This window comes from Seriola lalandi, unplaced genomic scaffold (assembly GCF_002814215.2).
Source record: "Seriola lalandi dorsalis isolate HSWRI2012SDOR001 ecotype SW California unplaced genomic scaffold, Sedor1 jcf7180002054482, whole genome shotgun sequence".
Classification (NCBI taxonomy): domain Eukaryota; kingdom Metazoa; phylum Chordata; class Actinopteri; order Carangiformes; family Carangidae; genus Seriola; species Seriola lalandi.
In genome coordinates, this window is record NW_019525035.1 from 170,346 (window position 1) to 189,974 (window position 19,629).

Sequence of the window (19,629 nt, forward strand, 5' to 3'; positions counted from 1 at the left end):
CTAAATACCCGCTGACCTGCTTTCTCTAAGCTCGTCTGTCCGGCCTCCTCGCTGACCAACTTAATAAAAAAGACATTTTGTGGGACGGTTACGTGAGTAAAGAGAAACAAGCCGGCAGCCTTTATTGGAAACTCTGACCCCGATGCCGCTGTGAGCTGGGAACTGTGGGAATATTGGAATTGGAAATCAATATATGTTTGTGTAGTGAAGGGACGAGGGAACGATTTTCAGCTCGTTCTCTCTCTCTCTGTCATTCCCTCACTTCTCATTCTCTGAGGTAATCATTGCTGTGTTTGTTCTGTCCTCAGGACAAAGTGAATTTCAGAATGAGTTTAAACTTATTTCCACCTGTTTAATGAAGTTGATCCTTTAAAACACAAACAATATGAAAATACTCCATTACAAGTAAAAGTCCTGCATCTTAAATTGTCATTAAGTAAAAGTCGTGTTACTGTAAAAACTAAATTAACTTGACATATTAAAAATAAAAGCAGTTTTAAAGATTAGTCCAGTGGTTCCCAACCTAGAGGTCGAGCCCCATCAAAAGGTCACCGGATAAGTCTGAGGGGTCGTCAGATGATTAATGGAAAAGTTCAAGAGTGAAACTTTAAGCTCAGTTATTTTCTGTCCCCACACGATCAAATGTTGTTGAGTTTTATCTCTGATAAAATACTCTTCATTCAATAGAATATTTAATAGTCGAGGAGACACAGTGAACATATGGTCAATGGGGTCAATGAGCAACAGTCTTAACATGAAAATGCTGCTAAATTTAGACAGTGAAGAAGAAAACGGAGACAAACGGTTTTTGGTAAAAGCAGCAAAAAGCTCCAGTTACTCAACAGTGGTGAAACTTTTGTTACCAAGGTGAAAAAGGAACCAGAAGTCAGAGCTCCTTCAAAATAAAATAAAATACAATGAAATAAAATAAAAATGTAAATATGTGAAGGCTAATCCCTGTGTTTATATATTCATAAATAACATATTATGGAATTAGTCTAATAAAAATAGTATTAAAACAGTAACACTTGATGTGACCTCTCCTCTCCTCAGCTGAACAGTAATGTTTGAGTTTACAGAGATTTTTGCGAGGAAATCAAACTGAAACTTGAAACTGAAAACATCCCCAGGTGAAATGACGCCTCAGTCCACCTGCTGCTGCCCTGATTCATTCACCCTGAACCGGAGCTCATTCAAACGCAGCCTCTCTTCAGCGGAGCTAATCCTGCGGTCTGAATGAGACCTCGTGTCCCTGTCGACCCTGCGTGGACTGCAGACCGCCTCAAGAGTCTGATGAACTTTTTTCCTCTCTGCTGTTGCGTAACAACTGGAGCTTAAAAAAAAAAAAAGGAGGCTTTTAAAAGGTGCGCTGCATCTGGATGTGTGACGGTTTAGATGTTGATTTAATAACGCTGAGTGTGTGGTTTGTCAGCGTGCAGGAAGTGAATTTGTCAGTCGGCTTGTTAATTCATGTTGTGTGGACAATAGTTCAGCTGTGAGCGACGGGAGGTTTTCACATGGATCTCCTTGTTCAGCGATGAATCATGTTCTGTGTCACTTACAAATGATATCAACAATAGACAAAATGTTCAGGGTGTAACCACACTGTTGGTTGTTGGTGGTGAGGCTGAGGGAGTCGCATGCGTTGTAAATCATCTCACCTGATGCTCCTCAGCCAATGACGCGGCTCGAGACGGTGAGCGAGGTCGAGGCGAGACGGATTCAGGGGCGCCGTCCGAGGACAAAGCCGCCGTAGACCGTGAAGGCCGAAACGAAATGAGACGGTCTGGTCTATGGAGGATTTTCGCTTTGCATCACCAGCTGTGCCCACCCTGAGTGTGGCTCCTGTTGCCTAGCAACCGTGACAACTTCTTTTTTACAAAACCTTGAGGTTTCAAGGCCCTTGGTTTTTAACAGTTTTTAACAGTTTGCTGTTCAACCATAGACTGTAAATAAAGATGGATGCAGCCTCTGTGACATCTCCCACAGGCTTCTGAGAGCGCTTTTGAAGCTCAGAGTGAGCTGCTCTGCCGTCACCATCTTGGCAGCACCTGACTCCGCCCCCCCCCCCCAAAACTGGGCAAAGAGCAGCCATTTTTCAGCCTCAGAGGACGCTGCTTGTAATCAACTGAGCTGAAACCCAACACTGACATTTAAAAGTATAATCCTCAGGCTCTCGCTCTCTCTGTTGTTTGCTGCCATATTATTTTCATTACTGGCAATGTGCAATGAATCTTGGGATAGCTTGGTGTAGCAATCAGTCTTCAGATGGTTGCGACTGCTAAGATTTGAAACTAGAAATAACTCTAAAAGTAAGCACTTTATTTTAAACTGCGAGATTTTATCCATTGCTCTGCTGCCACATGATTGGCTGATTAGATGATTGCATGTGCCGACGTTCCTAATAAAGTGAGTGCGCTGCAGTTTGCATGAGGAGAGAAAGTGTTGTTACTGTGCTGCACAATAAAGTGTTTGGGGGTATTAAGCTTAAAAAAAACAAAACAAAAAAACAAACACAGATGTTCAAAAAATCTGGACACATTTTCATCAGATATGAGCTCAGTGTGTCCGTCTGTGATTGGTGCAGGAGATTTAGCGTGGGCAGATCCTCTTTGTGCTTTACAGGATGTGGACGGTTCACAGAGCTGCAGAATACACGTCTGTAGTTGATAAATCCTAATTTTCTGTTTCTGTTAAACTCAATACTTTAAGACTTTTCTTCATTTTTGAGAATTCCTTGTAAAAGCTGTAAAACGAGGTTGAAAACAACAGATCTTCATTCGCTCTGTATCTGTGTTCGATGCCGACAGTAGTTTTTACACTTCTCCCAAATTATAAATAAGTGCACACACACACACATTTATTGAAAGTCATTTCTGAAGCAGAAATTCATTCGTTCCAGCTGCTCAGATGTGAACAGTTACTGACTCTCAATAGTACACTCAGTATCTTTGGGGTTTTTTTTTTTTTTTAGACAAAGCAAGCAATTAAAATATGTCAGCTTGGGGTCTGGGGGAAACCGTGATGGGAATTTTTCTCAACTTCCTGCAACAATATGCACCAGATGATATAAACTGAGGAAATGATGAATGAATGTGAGTGTAACAGGGTTGGTACCTGCAGACTCTAAAGGTGGTGAAGGAGTGTTGGGGTTAATCTGTCCTACACATATCCAGCACCTGTCCTGTTTCCTCTGCCCCCTGCCTCCGGCTGCCTCCGGCTACTCACAGACTGACTGGCAGCTTCATCTCTGCTCGGTGAGCAAAATGTCAATGTTAGCTTTCATTAGCGCCGCAGCATCGGGATTTCCACTGATGGCCGCCGTAATAGCTCCCTCCGCTGATTTGTAACGAGCTGTGACGGTCTGAGCCGAGATGACAGCAGTAATTACACCTGTGAACAGGCCTCTCCCTCCTCCGGCTTGTTTGGTTTGTACCGATATCCTGCACTGATAAACTCAATTAGGTGTGTTTGCAGTGAAAGCTATCTCGCTATCTGAAACGGCTCCAGAGGTAAAAGCGCCTTGAACGTGGAAGGAAAAACACTGAAGATAAAGTAGAGGTGATAAAAACACCCGCGTTACACAGCACGCCAAACGACCACACACCTGAGCGCTCTGATGATCCAGACCCCTCAGGTCACCTGGGACAGGTTCACTCAGGTGTGCCCAGGATCAGCACCAAGCAAAGGTGAAGCAGCTCGTAGTTTCCGTGCTCCTCACCTGTGGAACCAGCTTCCTGAACACCTGAGATCTGTCAGCTCATTTCAATCAGAGCGTCAAACATCACGTCAACGTATTTTTAATCTTGTGTATTTTCTGGTTGTTGATGTCGTTCATCACTGCAGCACTTCTTCTAAAACCTGATTTTATGCAATCTTGACATGACTCATTCAAATACTTTTATTTTTATTTGTTCAAATGAGTTTTTATTGTGTTTAAATGCTATTTAAATGTTCTATCTTTAATGTATTTCCATGCCTCTGTAAAGCACTTTGAACTGCCTTGTGTCTGAACGGTGCTGCATAGATAAAATTATAAATATATATGAATAAATATATATTAACACATAAATAATTACCTTGCCTACTGCAGTATATGTAAAGCAATAATAATGATTGTTAAATTAACCAATAATATTTTTTACTTCTGACCTTATTAAAACTCAATATTTAAAGTCGTCGTGACAAATGGAGAAATGACCATAAAGGCTCGTTATAAAGCGAATAAAGAAATATTTCATGTTGTTCGGACTCATGAACAGAAGCTGCTTCTCTTCGCCACAAAGTCATTCACAGACAAAGAAATGTCTGTTCTACGTGTGAAATCACCTCCTTCCTCTGCTCCTTCCCGACATTTGAAAACACTCTTAAATGTTAAATTTTCAGGCGTCGGGTTCACACTTTTTTTTCACAAGTCTTACTTAAATAATAAGTGGTAAAAATAATAATAATTATAATAATTCTTATCCTCTGTACTAAACCTACAGATGCACAGAGCTTCCACCCCTGCATGTGAAAACCTCTTCCTGTGAGCCGACCTCGCACGGCTAAATAAGGAAGCGATGATCAGGAAGACTTTGAGAAAATAAAAGCAAATTCTCAGTGGATGTGTGTGAATCCTCTGCGCTGACGAAGCCAGAGAGAAAGAGAAAAGCTCCGAAAACATCCCAGAATGTCCAGATCCAAACCACAACTTCATTATTACTTTTATTAAGTTTTTACCCTCAAGACCAAGAATGTTGAGGATGTGACACGAAAACATTTACACAGTTTACAGACAGAGCCTGATGGAAACTGAATCTATTTAAATCTTTACTCTAAACTGTAGGAATATTAATGTGTTAGTGTCCATGTGGTGAAATATAAAGCGGGAACTCGGCGACACAGACAGTCTTAATATGGATTTCTTAGATTTGTGAGTTTTATTTTAAAGGATTGTGAAGATTCATACTGAGTGTCAACGTGAAGCGAGTCCTTTAACAACTTGATTCTTCGAGCATCTTTTCCTGACTTCTCCTGCGTCTCCATATCGTATAAAATCATTAAATGATTTCCAGATTTCCTCGTAAACATCTAGTTTGTTTTTCAAGCAATAAGTCGTTTTTTCCTGCATTTTAACAAAATAAAGAAATATCCATGTGTTTTCACTAACAAACTGTAGCAGCACCAACATTTTCTCTATTTCCCTTTTAATTAGTAACAAACTGAAATACTGGAAATATCTTAGTAATTAACTGCTAATTCATTACCAGCTAATTTCTTGGAGATTATGAGGAAGGTTTCCAGGAAATCAGCTGGAATCAGCCTATAAAATAAAGTGTTACAGACATATTTAGCCTACGATTAGCTTTGGATTGGTGCTGTGATGGTACGGCTGTTCCTCTTAATGTTCTTCTTCTCATTTTGACCTCTTGGCCGTCTGTCTTTTCCCAGGATCCCTCAGTCCAGAAGGTGGGCGGCGGCAGGAAGAAGACCGTGTCCTTCAGCAGTATGCCGTCAGAGAAGAAGGTACATGGGAAATAATTAACAGCTAATTAACAAACTTCCTTGTGTAACTGAACATGGATGATGAGGTTCTTGTTGATGCTCCGCCCCAGGTGAGCAGCGCCGCAGACTGCCTGGCGTTCATGCAGGGAGGGTGTGAACTGAAGAAGATCCGGCCCAACTCCAGGGTATACTGTCGTTTCTACACGCTGGACCCGGACCTGAGCTGCCTGCGCTGGGAGCCGTCTAAGAAGGACGGCGACCGGGCTCGGCTCGACGTCTCCAGCATCCGGGAGGTCCGCACCGGGAAGAGCACCGAGACCTTCCTCCATAACGGCCCTCTGTCTGAACACCTGGCGGAGGAGGCGGCCTTCTCCATCATACATGGGGATGAGTATCAGGTGAGGAGGGAAGCGTGTGATAAAGTTACATCATCATGTTCATGAAGTGTTAACGTACAGTAAATAATCCGTCTCTAATCTGCCCCTCCCTGCAGTCTCTGGACTTGGTTGCATTGTCCGCAGATGTGGCCAACATCTGGGTGACAGGCCTTCGCTACCTGCTGGCCCACCCCTCTGTGATTGGCGGGGCCGGGGGAGGTGGCGGAGGAGTGGGAGTGCTGAGCGAGGGAGGGGGTTTGTCGGTAGAGGGCAGCCTGGGGAGCAAGATGAGGAGCGAGTGGCTGGCGGCGGAGTTCGCCCAGGTGGACGAAGACGGCTACGGCATCGTGTCCGAGGACGTGGCGGTCGCCACCATCTGTAAACTCTGCCCCGGCATCAAGGAAGCAAAGGTGAGGGAGGGGGGGGCGGCTGTGAATCTTACACTTTCATGCACGTGAACAAAATCTAAAAAAGCTAAAATCAACAATTCATCACATGACAGCTTGGATGTGGGAGTGGTTGCTCACGGTGATGAACACAGAGGATATCTCCTCAGATGGAGGAAGCTCGTCAGTGAATGTAAAGACTCAGATATTCTCCTCAGCAGCTGGTGGAGAACAAACACGGAGCTAAAACATCAGGTGGAGACAAACTCAACTCCACATGAAAGATCATGGCAACTGTTTTACAACCAGTCGTCACAAAGTGGTTCAAAATCAAATGAGAGAATTAATAATACATCCAATAAAAGCAAAGGTAAAATATACAAGAGGAAAACAGATAAACGACAAAAGCATAAAATATTAATAATAACGACATAGCATAAAATGTCTTTGGGCCTTGGAGCGTGTTCGTGGTAAACTCAGAAGACCCGGGGCGGAGGACCTCAGGGCTCGGCTCGGGGTGCAGAATATATTCTGAGGCCTGGCTCTGAGAGTGAGCACTAAAATTTTAAAATGGATTCTAAAATTAACAGGACGCCGTGCAGCGCAGGGAGGTTAAAGGAGGTGTTAGACAGTGTGTGACCATCTGTTTGATGGTGTTAAAAGCCTGGCAGCAGCTTGTTTCCTCTGTCTCCCCCGGGGGCCTGAAAATCAGTTAGTGTAGGTTTAAAAACAAACGCAGAGCTACTGGAGAATCCTCTCGCCTTTGAGGACACATTTAAAGTCAACATCAAGTGTAGTAAATGTAAAATACAGGTGTCAGAAGTCAGAAAGACAGAAATCTTTTCCATCTTGGTGTGAAGGTTTTCCAGCTGCAGATGAACCTTTGTCATTAAGTTTTCATAAAAAAATGGACCTGTTTTTAGAAGAGGCAGGAAAGTCTAAACTTTGACGTCATGTCCTGACGCACCAAGAAAAAAGAAAAGCTGTTGGGAGTCTGGCTGCAGTTACAGCGAGGCCCTTTGTGACCCCAGCTGAGGAAACGCTTCCTGTGATAGATATTGAAGAGCAAATTTAAATGAAATGCAAAGGAGCTACTGATTCTGCACAAGAATATAATAATAGTGTTTGTGTTGCACTTCCATCAGATTCTTGTTTTGTTGTTTAGAGGAAAATTTAAATCCAATTAACCCGAATGAGCTCTGCTGATATTTTCAGTTTTTCTTGTGTCATAAATAAAAAATTGAGCCATTAGTACAGTTTTGTCGTGTTGCTTGTTTCACGCACATAAAGCTGAAGCACAGCCACCCGGCAGATATTCATCTGTTCCGTCAGAAAGCAAAGAATCGCAGCATCATGTGCTGGAGTAACGTCTTCGTAATCATGACCGTGTGTCAGGTGACGGCAGCCTCAGCAGGAGCGGCGTGCCGCCTGATCCGCTGCTTCCTTCCCGTATTCGGAGCAGAACGTGAAATGTAAACAGATTTGTTGTTTTGACTCTCGCTTTCCTCCTGTCTCGCCTGCTGAGTGCTGAGCAGCACACACAGAGCGTGGAAACACAGACGTCTGTATCGGCTCAGACAGGTGAGAGGAGTCCTGACAACCTGCGATGAGATGATACCAGAGAGGGAGGCCTGGGCTGAGCGGTCTGAAATCAAATCTGAATCCTTTTAAATCCCTTAATAAATCCCAGCTGAAGATACTGACTTTTCAGGTTTTGTTCAGCAGGATCATCTTCACTAATGAAACCACTTTCATGTTTTATTTTAATATATTTTATTTTATTCAGCTATAGTGGCACCGCGGTCACATGACTTCAGCATCACCACCACTGAACTTCATCTTGTAGCTTGATTTAGCTCTGAGCTAAATGTTCATGATTCAGGGCAGGAAGCGCTAAGATGCTAACTGATCCCAGGTTTTAGGTCTCATTCCTGCAGCGCTCTGTGAACTGTGAAACTTCAACTGTGGACACTCTGCTGTGTTCAAGGGTCGTGGGACTTTCAACACGTATTTCATCACTGCTCTGTGACGTCCATGAACCAGGTCCTTACTCAGTTTGCAACACAATGAAATAAATGTAATTTCTACTTCATCATTCACTCGTCCTTCTTATATCATCAGAAATAACACAAGTTCCTACTTTAACATGTTGGACTGTGGATATTTAAACATCATGATCGTCATGGTGAAGACATTCCTGCATGAAAATATCACTATTTGCTTCTTGACGCTGGTCCACCATGTCCGCCATGTCACCCCCCCCCCCCACAACTGTCTTATCTCTCTGTCACTGTCATAAAGGCAAAATCCCCCAAAATATAACTTATAAAAGAGTTTCAATAGTCTTTATGTCACATGCACATGTTTGTCTGTGTTTGTGTCTTTGTGTGTGATTCCTGCCGTGTCAGAGAGACAGACTGAACACAGAAAGTGAATAAAAGATTTGCTCAGGGATTTCTTGCGTGGGGAGCTTTAATGAATCTGAGTATTTTTACCCACTTGGAACAAGATAAAAGAACAGAGAGAAAACGAGGAAGCAGACCAAAAGAAAAAGATGAAAGGAGGAGATGGAGAGAAGACAGAGACTTGGTTATTGGGAGGAAATTATTAGGACATTGTGTTGTTTAATGTGGGTCACTTTAATATCCTTATTCAAAGAAGATAACTGAAGTTTAATCAAATTTGCCTGCTCGGCTGAATGAATGGGGCTTAATGCTGACTGATTAATTCACTTCATCTCTGGCTCAATAAACCGTCCAGCTCTCATCAGACCCTCCTCCTCCTCCCCCCTCCACTTTCTCTTCTCTCCTCCTGCAGGTGCGTCTGCGTTTTAAGGAGATCCAGCGCAGCAAAGAGAAACTGACCTCCCACGTGACGCGCGAGGAGTTCCAGGAGGCGTTCTGCGAGCTCTGCACCCGGCCCGACGTCTACTTCCTGCTGGTGCAGCTCTCCAAGGACCGCGAGTGTCTGGACCCTCAGGACCTCCGCCTCTTCCTGGAGACGGAGCAGGGTTTGTCTCTGGCGACGACCGAGGGCTGCTGGGAGCTGCTGAGGCGCTACGAGCCGTCGGCCCAGGGCAGGGAGAGGGGGCTGCTGGGTCTGGACGGATTCGCTCGCTACCTGCAGTCGCCCGAGTGTCAGCTGCTCGACCCGGAGCACCTGGGGGTGTGTCAGGACATGAACCTGCCTCTGTCCCACTACTACGTCAGGTGTGTTTGGTGGATGTAAACGTCACTGACGCTGTTGGATGTAATTGCACAGCAGGATTTGTTTGTGTTGGTGTGTAACGTTGGGTTTTTCCCTCAGCACCTCGTACCGCTCCTACCTGCTGGACGACCAGGTCCACGGCCGAGCTGACCTGGGAGGGCTGATGAAGGCGCTGCAGACCGGCTGTCGCTGCCTGGAGCTGGGGGTGACTGACGGCCCGGAGGGGGAGCCTCTCCTCGGAGTCGACTACGGTCCGGACATCCCCCGCCACCATCATCACCACCACCACCACCACCACCACCACGCACCTGTGACCATCCGCTCGGCTCTGGAGGTGGTCAATAAGTACGCCTTCCTGACCTCTCAGTACCCGCTCCTGGTCTACCTGTGTCAGCGCTGCTCTCCGGCCCAGCAGCGCACCATGGCGCAGCACCTGAAGAAAGTGTTCGGCTCCCGCCTTTACACTCCAGAGGCCCTACCTGTCAGCCTGGGGGGGCGAGCGACCACCTTACCCTCCCCCGAGCAGCTGAAGGGACGCATCCTGCTCGTGGGGAAGAAGCTGCCCCCGGAGCAGAACGGCTCTGATGGGGAGGTGTCTGAGGAGGATGAGGAGATAGGAGGAGGAGGGCCTTTGGCGGGACGGCGAATGACCATCCCCGGTGAGGAGGAACTGGGCGTGGTCTTAGTGGTGCCTCCACCCTCTCAACCCCGGAAGCTCCGCCTCCACAAAGAGCTGTCGGACCTGGTGGCGATCGCTCGGACCGGCAGCCGCAGCTTCTACGCCCAGAGAGCGAGTCACAAACAGGGTCAGCAGCAGTCGCCCCCCAGCAGTCCCTCCTCCCCCAGCACGCCGATGCCTCCCGAGCTGCCTTACTGGACACTGTGCTCCCTGGGCGAGGGAGAGGCCGGGCGGCTGACCAGCGAGAGCCCAGAGGACCTCGTCATGTTCACCAAGCGCACCCTAACCAGGGTGCGACCCAGCTCTGTGCGCCTGGACTCCAGTAACCCGAATCCACAAGGATACTGGAAAGGAGGGGTCCAGCTCGTGGCCTTGAACCAGCAGACCCCCGGCGCCATGCTGGACCTTCACCGAGGGCGCTTCTCGCAGAACGGAGGGTGTGGTTACGTTCTCCGACCCGCTGTGATGAGGGACGAGGTGTCGTATTTCAGTGCCCACACACAGGGGTGTGTGCCAGGAGTCCCGCCGCAGACGCTGCGCATCAAGGTGCACACGTTACTTCTGTTGTTTATAAAGGGCAGTACTGCAGAAAATCAAAGTACTTGTACTTTACTTGAGTATTTTTATTTTCCACCTCTGGATGTTTCTACTCCACTGCCGTTCAGCCCCCTCATGCTGGTGTGTAGTTGTGTCTCCTTGTCGTGTTTCAGGTGTTTTCTGTTTCTGTTTTCAGTTCCATCAAAAAGACTTTTTCCACCTAAATCTCTCAAATGATTCAATTTTCTAAATTTCTCTCCCATGAATCGTGTCACGACCCCTCAGATTTATCTTGTGACCCTTTGGAGGGGCTCGAACCCTGGGTTGGGAACCACTCGACTAAACTAGTTAGCTGTACATACTGGGAAGTAGTTAGCAGTAGCAGCTACAACAATAAAATTCTGCTAATATATTCACTTTAATCCGTATTAATATTATTTATTATGATATATAAGTTGGTTTTCTGTAAAACAAGTACTTTTACTTTTAAAACTACATGTACACAGAGGCATGTGAGTATAGCTTTAAGACAAACATATCCTTTAAAGGAGCAATTTGTAAGCTTTGCTACTGCTACATAGCTAACATTAGCATTAGCATCTGTTTACTTACCAGTCTAGAAGAAAACGTTGTGATTTCAGAATCAAACTTCTTTCCTTTACTCACCAACAGCTGTCTGCAGAGGTGGACGAGAAACACTAATGTTAACTGTTGTCTCTATCACGTCTTTTCTTCTACTGGAGTTAGCATGCTAACCAGCTAGCGACTGTAGCGTCCAGTCTGCCCTGAAGACGTAGCACCTCTCGGAGGACCTATTATAACCTCTTAAACACAATAGACAATATTGTATTTTATTTTTCTCTCAAATATCAACTCGTCGTGAATTTACTTTGCGGTTTGACTCTGCAGGTTATCAGTGCCCATAACCTGCCCAAGCCTCAGGGATCGGGGGCCAAGGGCGAGGTCATTGACCCGTATGTGGTTCTGGAGCTGCACGGTGTCCCAGCTGACTGCGCCGAACAGCGGACGCGCACCGCGGCTCAGAACCAGGACGACCCGCTGTTCGACGAGACCTTTGAGTTTCAAGTAAGACCCTTTACTCCTCTGTATAGACTCTCACAGCCGGTGATGGTTTGTCTATTTATAACTGCCATTATTTCCATTATAACTTTATTGATATTGTGAAACTTGGCAAATGTAAACATAAGCTCCAGTTTCAAGTGCAGGTCAGTTTTGGCGACTAAGTTCTGATATAAAGTATTGAATGATAGAAAATAAGGATCCATCACAAGTTGGTTCATATCCTGGACACATGACAGTTTTTGTTAGTGCAGCTCTGCTTCGTTTAAAACTGCCTTGTGTTTAAACATGCACCTGATTAAGTTAATTAACAGAGAATATTAAAAATAAATGCCTCATGTTTGGCAAATTATTAAAATTCAGTCGCATTTTTAAGTCATGAATTATAATATAATAATTATAATAATATAATAATATTATAATAATTATATGTTCCAGTCACCAAATAAGTCCTGACCTATTTATCTCCCTTACACGATGGCCTTTTAGCAATAAAAATGATAAATATCTGTATTGACATCTGTGATTCTGGTCCTGCTCTTACCTGCTGTCGTGGTATCACCTGCTACAGGAGGTGGATTTGGGTTGTGTTTCCTGAGTTCCTCATGGAGATCCAGAGTCATGAAAAAGATAATATCCTCCACACACTTAACAGGACAAACTCCAAGTTCCTTTTATCAATTAATATTATATGTCAGACACGGACATCCTACTCATTATACTGCGCACAAAATAAAATCTTGAAAATGGGTTAAGTGTTTAAAGGGTTGCGTTCACTCGGGTATGTTTTAATAGTGGGAAAAGCAATAGCCTGTTTAAGCCATTTACATAACAGCTGCATGACAGCTCCTCATAATAATCCTGTTTACTGACTGAAAATATTGTTTCAATTTTCTTTTTTTAATCTAAGTTGTTTGTTTGGAGATTTTCTCTAAAGAAAAACAAGCTGAGAACTCAGGACGGCCTCCGAGGTCTCCTCCAATATCAATATAATATATACACATAAAAAAGGAACACAGTAGTTGATGCATTTGTTTTGCTGAAGCGTATTTTAGATGACGTTATTGAATCCTGCATTAATCTGCCGCGGCACAGACTCTGTTTTTATTGCATAAAATTGTGTTTTAATGTGCATTTATGAAAACGAAAGAGGAAAATGTCAACAACATAAAAGAGGCTTATGTGATTTTGGAGAAGTCTCTCCGTCTGACTCTGCGTCTGTCTGGTTTGCACCTGCATGAAAATAGAGCCCGAGGTGCTTCATTGAAGGTGATGGGGGGGGGTCAGGACCATCAGGATTTAAATGAGGTGCTCCCATGAATAGACTTACATCTGCACTGAATTTATTATAGGAGATGGGATTTGATGCCCGCGGTGTTGCTGATTTGGCTTCTTTTACCCCTTGCTGACAGACTCCTGTGTTATTGTGGCTGAGCCGTGATGACAAGCCGTCACAACTGATATGTTGTCTGCGGTCACATCAACTCTGATGAGTGTGTGTGTGTGTGTGTGTGTGTGTGACATAATGCACCTTCACAAACGTCGCAATAAGACTTGTGTGACACCTGTAATCAAAAGAATATCTGACTCTGATTACATCGGCTCGTTGCAGGAGGCAGACATAAGGTTGAATGCATCATTAGACCGTGTGACACTAATGTAACCACTGCCACTCTGCAATAAGGGAATCAATGATGTAATTATTTCATATTTTATAATATAACTCAATGTTCAGGCTTTTAATACCAAAGAAGAAGAGTGATGCAGTTTTACCTTTTTATTAAAAGCTCTAACAACTGACTTGAAACAAACTGTGAACACAACAAACAACATGTTGTGACGGTAAAATCACACGGACCGACAGGTGATTCGTTTGTTTGACAGGTCGTCAACAATGCTCAGACGTGTGGGGGAGGGGGGAGGATCAAAACAAATGTCATTCTGGTGACTGACAGGAAATGGTGCTGCACATCACGGCTGCTAATGGCTTTTCTTCTGTGGCGCACGCCAACGAGCTCACGAAGAAACACTTTATCAAGATCTATGATGTCTGCAGCCGGACCTCATCCATCATCAACACTGACAGACACGGCAAATGTTGCTGTCAAAAAGAGTTTCATAGATGATAGAGTGTCGCAGGAATGAGTCCTAAAACCCGGAAATTAACCTAGTTAGCATTTAAGCACTTCCTGTTCCTGTTTTTTTAATGTGTTTTTGGTTTGATTAGCTCAAGACATTTTCACATTTTATTCTGGACATAAAATTCATCAGTAAATACCCCAGTCCTGATTTCTTTAAGCTTTAAGCTGAAGATATGTTTGTGGTTATAAGAACCAAAAACCATCTCAGTGTAGTTTTACATCTCCTCTCTCAGGCTTCTCTCTGCAGCTCAAGTAACAACAGGTCGGTGAGCCAATCAGAAGAGAGGAGGCTCTGAGCCTCTCTTCTGATTGGCTGACTGTTTTCTGAGTCATCCAATAAAAGATAAAGCAGATTTCAGGTAAAAACACTCAGAGAAACCAAATCCTGCAAGGTTTGGATGGTGGGTCCAGGTGGGCGGGGCTTGGTGACTGCTTTGTTGTGACATCACAAAGTTCCAGAAGTCCTGACGGCTGGTTTTAAGGCTCAGTTTCTGAATACAGGCTGTGTGCATTTCTCTGTGGACTGAGGCTTTGATACTTTCACAGTATTAATATAGAAGCTAGAGCTGATCTATAATCACACTACACATGGACACAGACCTTTACACTGGAGGAGCTTTAATAAAACTCTGGACTCTCATTAGCCTTGAGGATTTTAACCTGAGGCTGAGTGGAGAACTGGAGGGCCGTGCACGCATATAAGGAAACACATATGTAATAAAAACAGGAGTGTAAATACAGCGGCGCACAATCAGACTCAGGCTCAGTCGAGGTCACGCTGTTTGGTTAAGTGTTTGTATCGGCCTGTTGAGGCAGGCGCTCATAAATCTTAATCATTTGTCCTGCGGGCTCTGACACAGTGACCAAGCTCAAATGCTGGGAAGCCACATCAGCACACACTTCCTCGACATACACACGCACGCACACACACACACGCATGCACACACACACTGGATGTAGTTATCCTCCGAAGCCCTGGTGAAAACTGCTGCCTCAGCCGTCTGCACTCATGAGTGTGTTCACAGTAACGTGGGTGTGACAGCAGATTGAGAGACATGATGGATGATCATCTACAGTAAAGAGGAAATCTGGGGAAAAGATCTGGGGTTAGCTGCTATGCTAGCATAACACACCTTCTGTCTTTGACTGAACTGTCAGCAGTCAAGTTGCATTGTGGGTAATGTAAATTTTCTTGTAATTTTTTTATTTTATTGAACAGTAACATGACATAAATAACCAGTGGACAATATAATACACACACATCAAACTTTAACAAACTAGGTTACACTAAACAAACCAAAAAACACAAACACATAACATTAAAAAACATGTTGTTTTGTCCTGAGCCAGAAATATTGAAATCAGTTAAAGTGTTTTTATGATCAGCCGAGGTTTTTTGGAAAATTAAGAGCGATTAGGATAAAGAGTGAATGTCTGAACTGGGCTTATGTAGATGTTTTCTCTTTTGCAAGCTTGTATTACGTAACATTCATTTCATTTTATCCATTCACTGTTTGGTCACACAGTAAAATAAGAAATGATCTGTAGCCAGAGGAAAACAGCATCATTTATCATACCAGATCATGACTTGACTCTAACAATTCCAGATGTTAGGATGTGGGAGATTCAGTCTGAGATAGTGTCCTGTGCCTTTTTGTCTCATCTGAAGAAGAAGAAGAGGAAGAAGAATTGAATTAACTGTCACAGAGCTGCTCTGCTTTGCCACAGGGCTGCTGCAGAAAAATTGAGAAAGAGTGCAGAGAGAGACCAGAGTCATGACACACACACATGCACACACACACACACACACACACACACACACACACACACATGCACACACATGCACAGTCTGCTGGAGCTGTCTGTCTGGCGTGCCCATGCATGAAACTTCAGCTTTTCTCCCCAACACTCACTCACAGCTCATGGGAGTGGAGACACATTAACACACACACACACACACACACACACACACACACACACACACACACACACACACACACACACAGACGGGGTGTATAGTATATTCTTTATAATAGTGCAGTCCAGGCCTAAGGGGTTTAGTCCAGTCCTCGTTCAGTCAGTGTGACATGTTCTCTGCTCCTCCATCCATCACCGGCCTTCTTCTACAACACACTCACATATTATTGAAACACTGACATTAACGTGGCCCTGCATGTCACTGAAGGTGTGTGTGTGTGTGTGTGTGTGTGCGTGTGCGTGTTGAAGCATAACACTGGCATTTTTCTGTACTGTCACTGAAGATTGAAATCTTTAAAACCGGGTCACCAATATTGAGTTTTGATAATAAAAAGAATAAAAAACAAAAAGCTAAGCGAGCTGCTAAAACAGCTGTAGTGTTTAGGAGTACATTTGTGGAAGCTATTTTCAGCTTTCACATTTGGAGCGTTGGTGAGTGTGGGATTAAAAAATAAACCACAGGATCTGTGTTAATCGCTGATCTTTGAGTCAATGTTTTAATAGTTTTTGAACAACAGCGACAGAGGAGTAAACTATCACACAGACCTTGTTACTCGGATAAATGATTCTTTTTTATTGTATAATTTGTTGATAATAAGAAAATATATCTCTAGCTTCAGTGTGTCTGCACAGTGTATGGTAGTCCTATATGAACAGGAGCGTATCTTTTCTAAATGCCATTTCCTACCTCAGCGTCAGACCTGCAGTCCCTCTGGCTGTGTCCCAGTTCAGGAGCTGCCTCCTCCTTTCAGGTTTTGCACTTCAGGACCAAAAACCTCTTTACAGGTCGACAGGGTTCTGTTCTCTGAGGACGCAGCCGAGAGACGGCGCCGTCCTCGGCCTTAAATTTCTGAGGATGCGTCCGAGGTGTTCTTCGCCGCCCCGAGAGTGACCTGTCACTTGTTTAATGGTGCGTTCAGGCGCAATGGTGAAAGAAGCATTGGTACATCTTCACAAAAAGGCTACCCTTAAAAGGGATTTATGAATGGTTTATAACTAGTTATTAATTAGCTTGTCAAAACTAAATCATATATAAGCTGTTTATAACACATTAGATAAAAAGGGCAGCAGTGACCTGTTGCTTGCCAAATAGTGAGCCCACATTCCTCTCTACTGTTCAGCCTCATGTCTGTTCATCATCAGCGTCTGTTCCTGCTGCTTCATCACGTGTTTGTTCAGTTACTAACGATGAACCAGCGTCTCCATCTTAATGGTCAAAACGTTTCATCTGGCAGATCAAATTACAGCAGATCACATGATCAAATCACGTGACCAGATTCTTCCTGTTTACCTCGGCATGCTCTGAGCAGCTGTCCTCACTGTTATCACAGCTGGTGATCAGATATGAACATTCAAATGCTTGGTCTCTTCTTTAGGACTTTATCATCCAGGTGTAACACAGGTGTGAACCTTCCTTCACCTGGTGAACTGCTCATCCATTCTTTGTCCCACCGCCTCTGATTCTCCCTCCTCCACCTTCACGTTTCCTCATCTCATTTTTACAACCATGTATTCATCAGTTATTGACATTCATAACTAATAACATGGAGCCTTACTTCAAAGTGTAAAACACATGATCATTTATTAATCTGTTACTTTGAGGCTCCTTTTACCAGTTATAACTATATTTAGTAAGATTAATGAGTAATAAGTATTAACTTGATCTCGCCAAATAGTGAGCCTGAATAATGTATGAAAACTGTGTTATAACTTGTTTATTTATGATTTATAAATGAATAACCTAATTATAAACCATTTATAAATCCTTTATAAGGATCGTCTTATTGTGAAGGGTAAAGTACTTTAGTAAAAACAGCTCTACAGTAACTTAAAAATTAAAAGTTCAGAATTCGAAATTCTTCTTAAGTTCAGAAGTGTTGTCAAAAAAACCTTAAGTATGGGAAATAAAAGTACTCATTGTTTTCCTGTTATATAGCCTATAATATTATTGGATTCCTTGTTATGTAATGTGTTTTCACTGTGCCTGTAAACCATTGACCCCATAATGATCTGGCCCACGGTCGAACCTAAAATCTAAACCAGGTTTTGGTGCTGGAGCGAAACAGCCTGAACATGTGGGCAGGAACTTTGTAATAGTGACAACTGCTAGGTTAGTTATGCAGCTGCTAATCTGCTGCTCTGAAGCATTAATGAAACGGGTACATGCACCTGCAGCCTTCAGTGTGTGAGCTAACGTAACGCCTCAGTCCAGGAGAAGGCCGCGCTGCGTCCTCTCTGCAGGACGTGTCCTTCGAAGGCGCCGGTCCCTGAATGAGGATCCGGCCGCTGAGGTTGATGATTATAAATCCTGTCCTGCTGTTGTTTTTGTTGTCGCCTTCAACAAGTGATGTTTTCACCACAGGGTGGAACAAAAAGAGTTTCCTTCCCCTCGTTTCCCTCAGAACATTTATAACAGCGGACGTCTAAATGAAACAGATGTGACAGATTCAGACACATGCAAACTGTAATCTCAATATTCAGGAGGGAATCAATGTCTCAACTGTGCTGCTGGAGTTTATGTCCTTCTGACACACACACACACACACACACGCACATACACACACACACACACACACGCACACATATATATACTGGCTTGAGGCAAATTTATTTTCATTCCGTTTGAAATGATAAATTGATGTTGTTGCTTTCTGCTATAAACTGGACACAGACATCCATCTATGTGTGTGTGCACGTGCATCTATGTGTGTGTGCACGTCCATCTATGTGTGTGTGCACGTGCATCTATGCGTGTGCATGTGTGTGTCGGGCTTTGTGAAGACAAAAACAGAGACATTAGCTGATAAATTGTAATTTGTTTACTGTCTGAATATGCAGACACACACTCCCAGCTTCATTCGGCCTCCCACTTACTCTGCATTTGTGTGTGTGTGTGTGTGTGTGTGTGTGTGTGTGTGTGTGTGTGTGCACTCTGTGCTGACATGTACAGGTGTTTACAGCCTTATTAGCCGAGGGGAAGGTCCGGCTCTCTGAAGGTGTGATCTGAAACGTCCTCTCTGCAGCAGCAGGACGCTTCTTTCTTTGTAGCATGTAATTAACATTAATGCTGAGCCTGAACGGCTCCGTGAGTGACACTAAAACCAGGAATCGCTGTTTGAACTCCGCAGCTGAATATTGTGACTAATCGATCATCTTTCGCTGTTGTAAACATTTAATGAAGTGCATCTTTTCTCCCTCCTTACAGCAGCTGACTTAATGATTCTAAATCAAGAGCAGATGAATACTGTAGACACGCATTTAAACGCCGTCTGAGCATCGGCGCCTCCTCAGGTGACAAAACATTAAACTTTCAGATGCCTGGATAATCAAACAGGGCTGCGTTCATTCTAGTGAATGCAGTTTAGCGCTGTGCATTCTGAGATGTAAATAACAGGTTTGATTGTCTAAGGAATAAGTAATTAAGACGGAAAGCAGGTTGTGTTCAGCAGCGCGGTGCTGAGCCGCCGAGCTGTAAACCTTGTTGCATTCTGTGCAGATAATTGAACTGTTAACATGGAGGGAATTTAAAGGTGCTCTGATCAATGTTCTTGTCGTTACAACAAATGCAGTAAAGTTGGACATTTTAACATGGAAGTCTTTGGGGATTCAGATCAGCCTCAAGTGGCCATTAGAGGAACTGCAGTTTTCCACACTCCGAGTGTTGTCTTCATTTTTCAGTTTACCGCCTGGTTTTTCTCTCCAAAGGAAACAGCAGTTGACAAAATAATCTCACCTCTTAGTGCCTTATAATCATACGA

The 19,629-nt window shown here is 43.9% G+C and overlaps 1 protein-coding gene across 1 annotated transcript in view; it reads left to right on the forward strand.

Annotated features, from left to right (window-relative positions):
• Positions 1-19,629, forward strand: part of plcl1 (phospholipase C like 1) — an 83,707-nt gene that overhangs the window by 54,897 nt on the left and 9,181 nt on the right. Inside the window, exons 2-7 of the mRNA XM_023412518.2 lie at positions 5,434-5,508; positions 5,598-5,885; positions 5,981-6,274; positions 9,068-9,459; positions 9,557-10,682; positions 11,583-11,759. Of these exons, the coding sequence (XP_023268286.1) occupies positions 5,434-5,508; positions 5,598-5,885; positions 5,981-6,274; positions 9,068-9,459; positions 9,557-10,682; positions 11,583-11,759 (2,352 nt within the window). The remainder of the gene's footprint in view (positions 1-5,433; positions 5,509-5,597; positions 5,886-5,980; positions 6,275-9,067; positions 9,460-9,556; positions 10,683-11,582; positions 11,760-19,629) is intronic.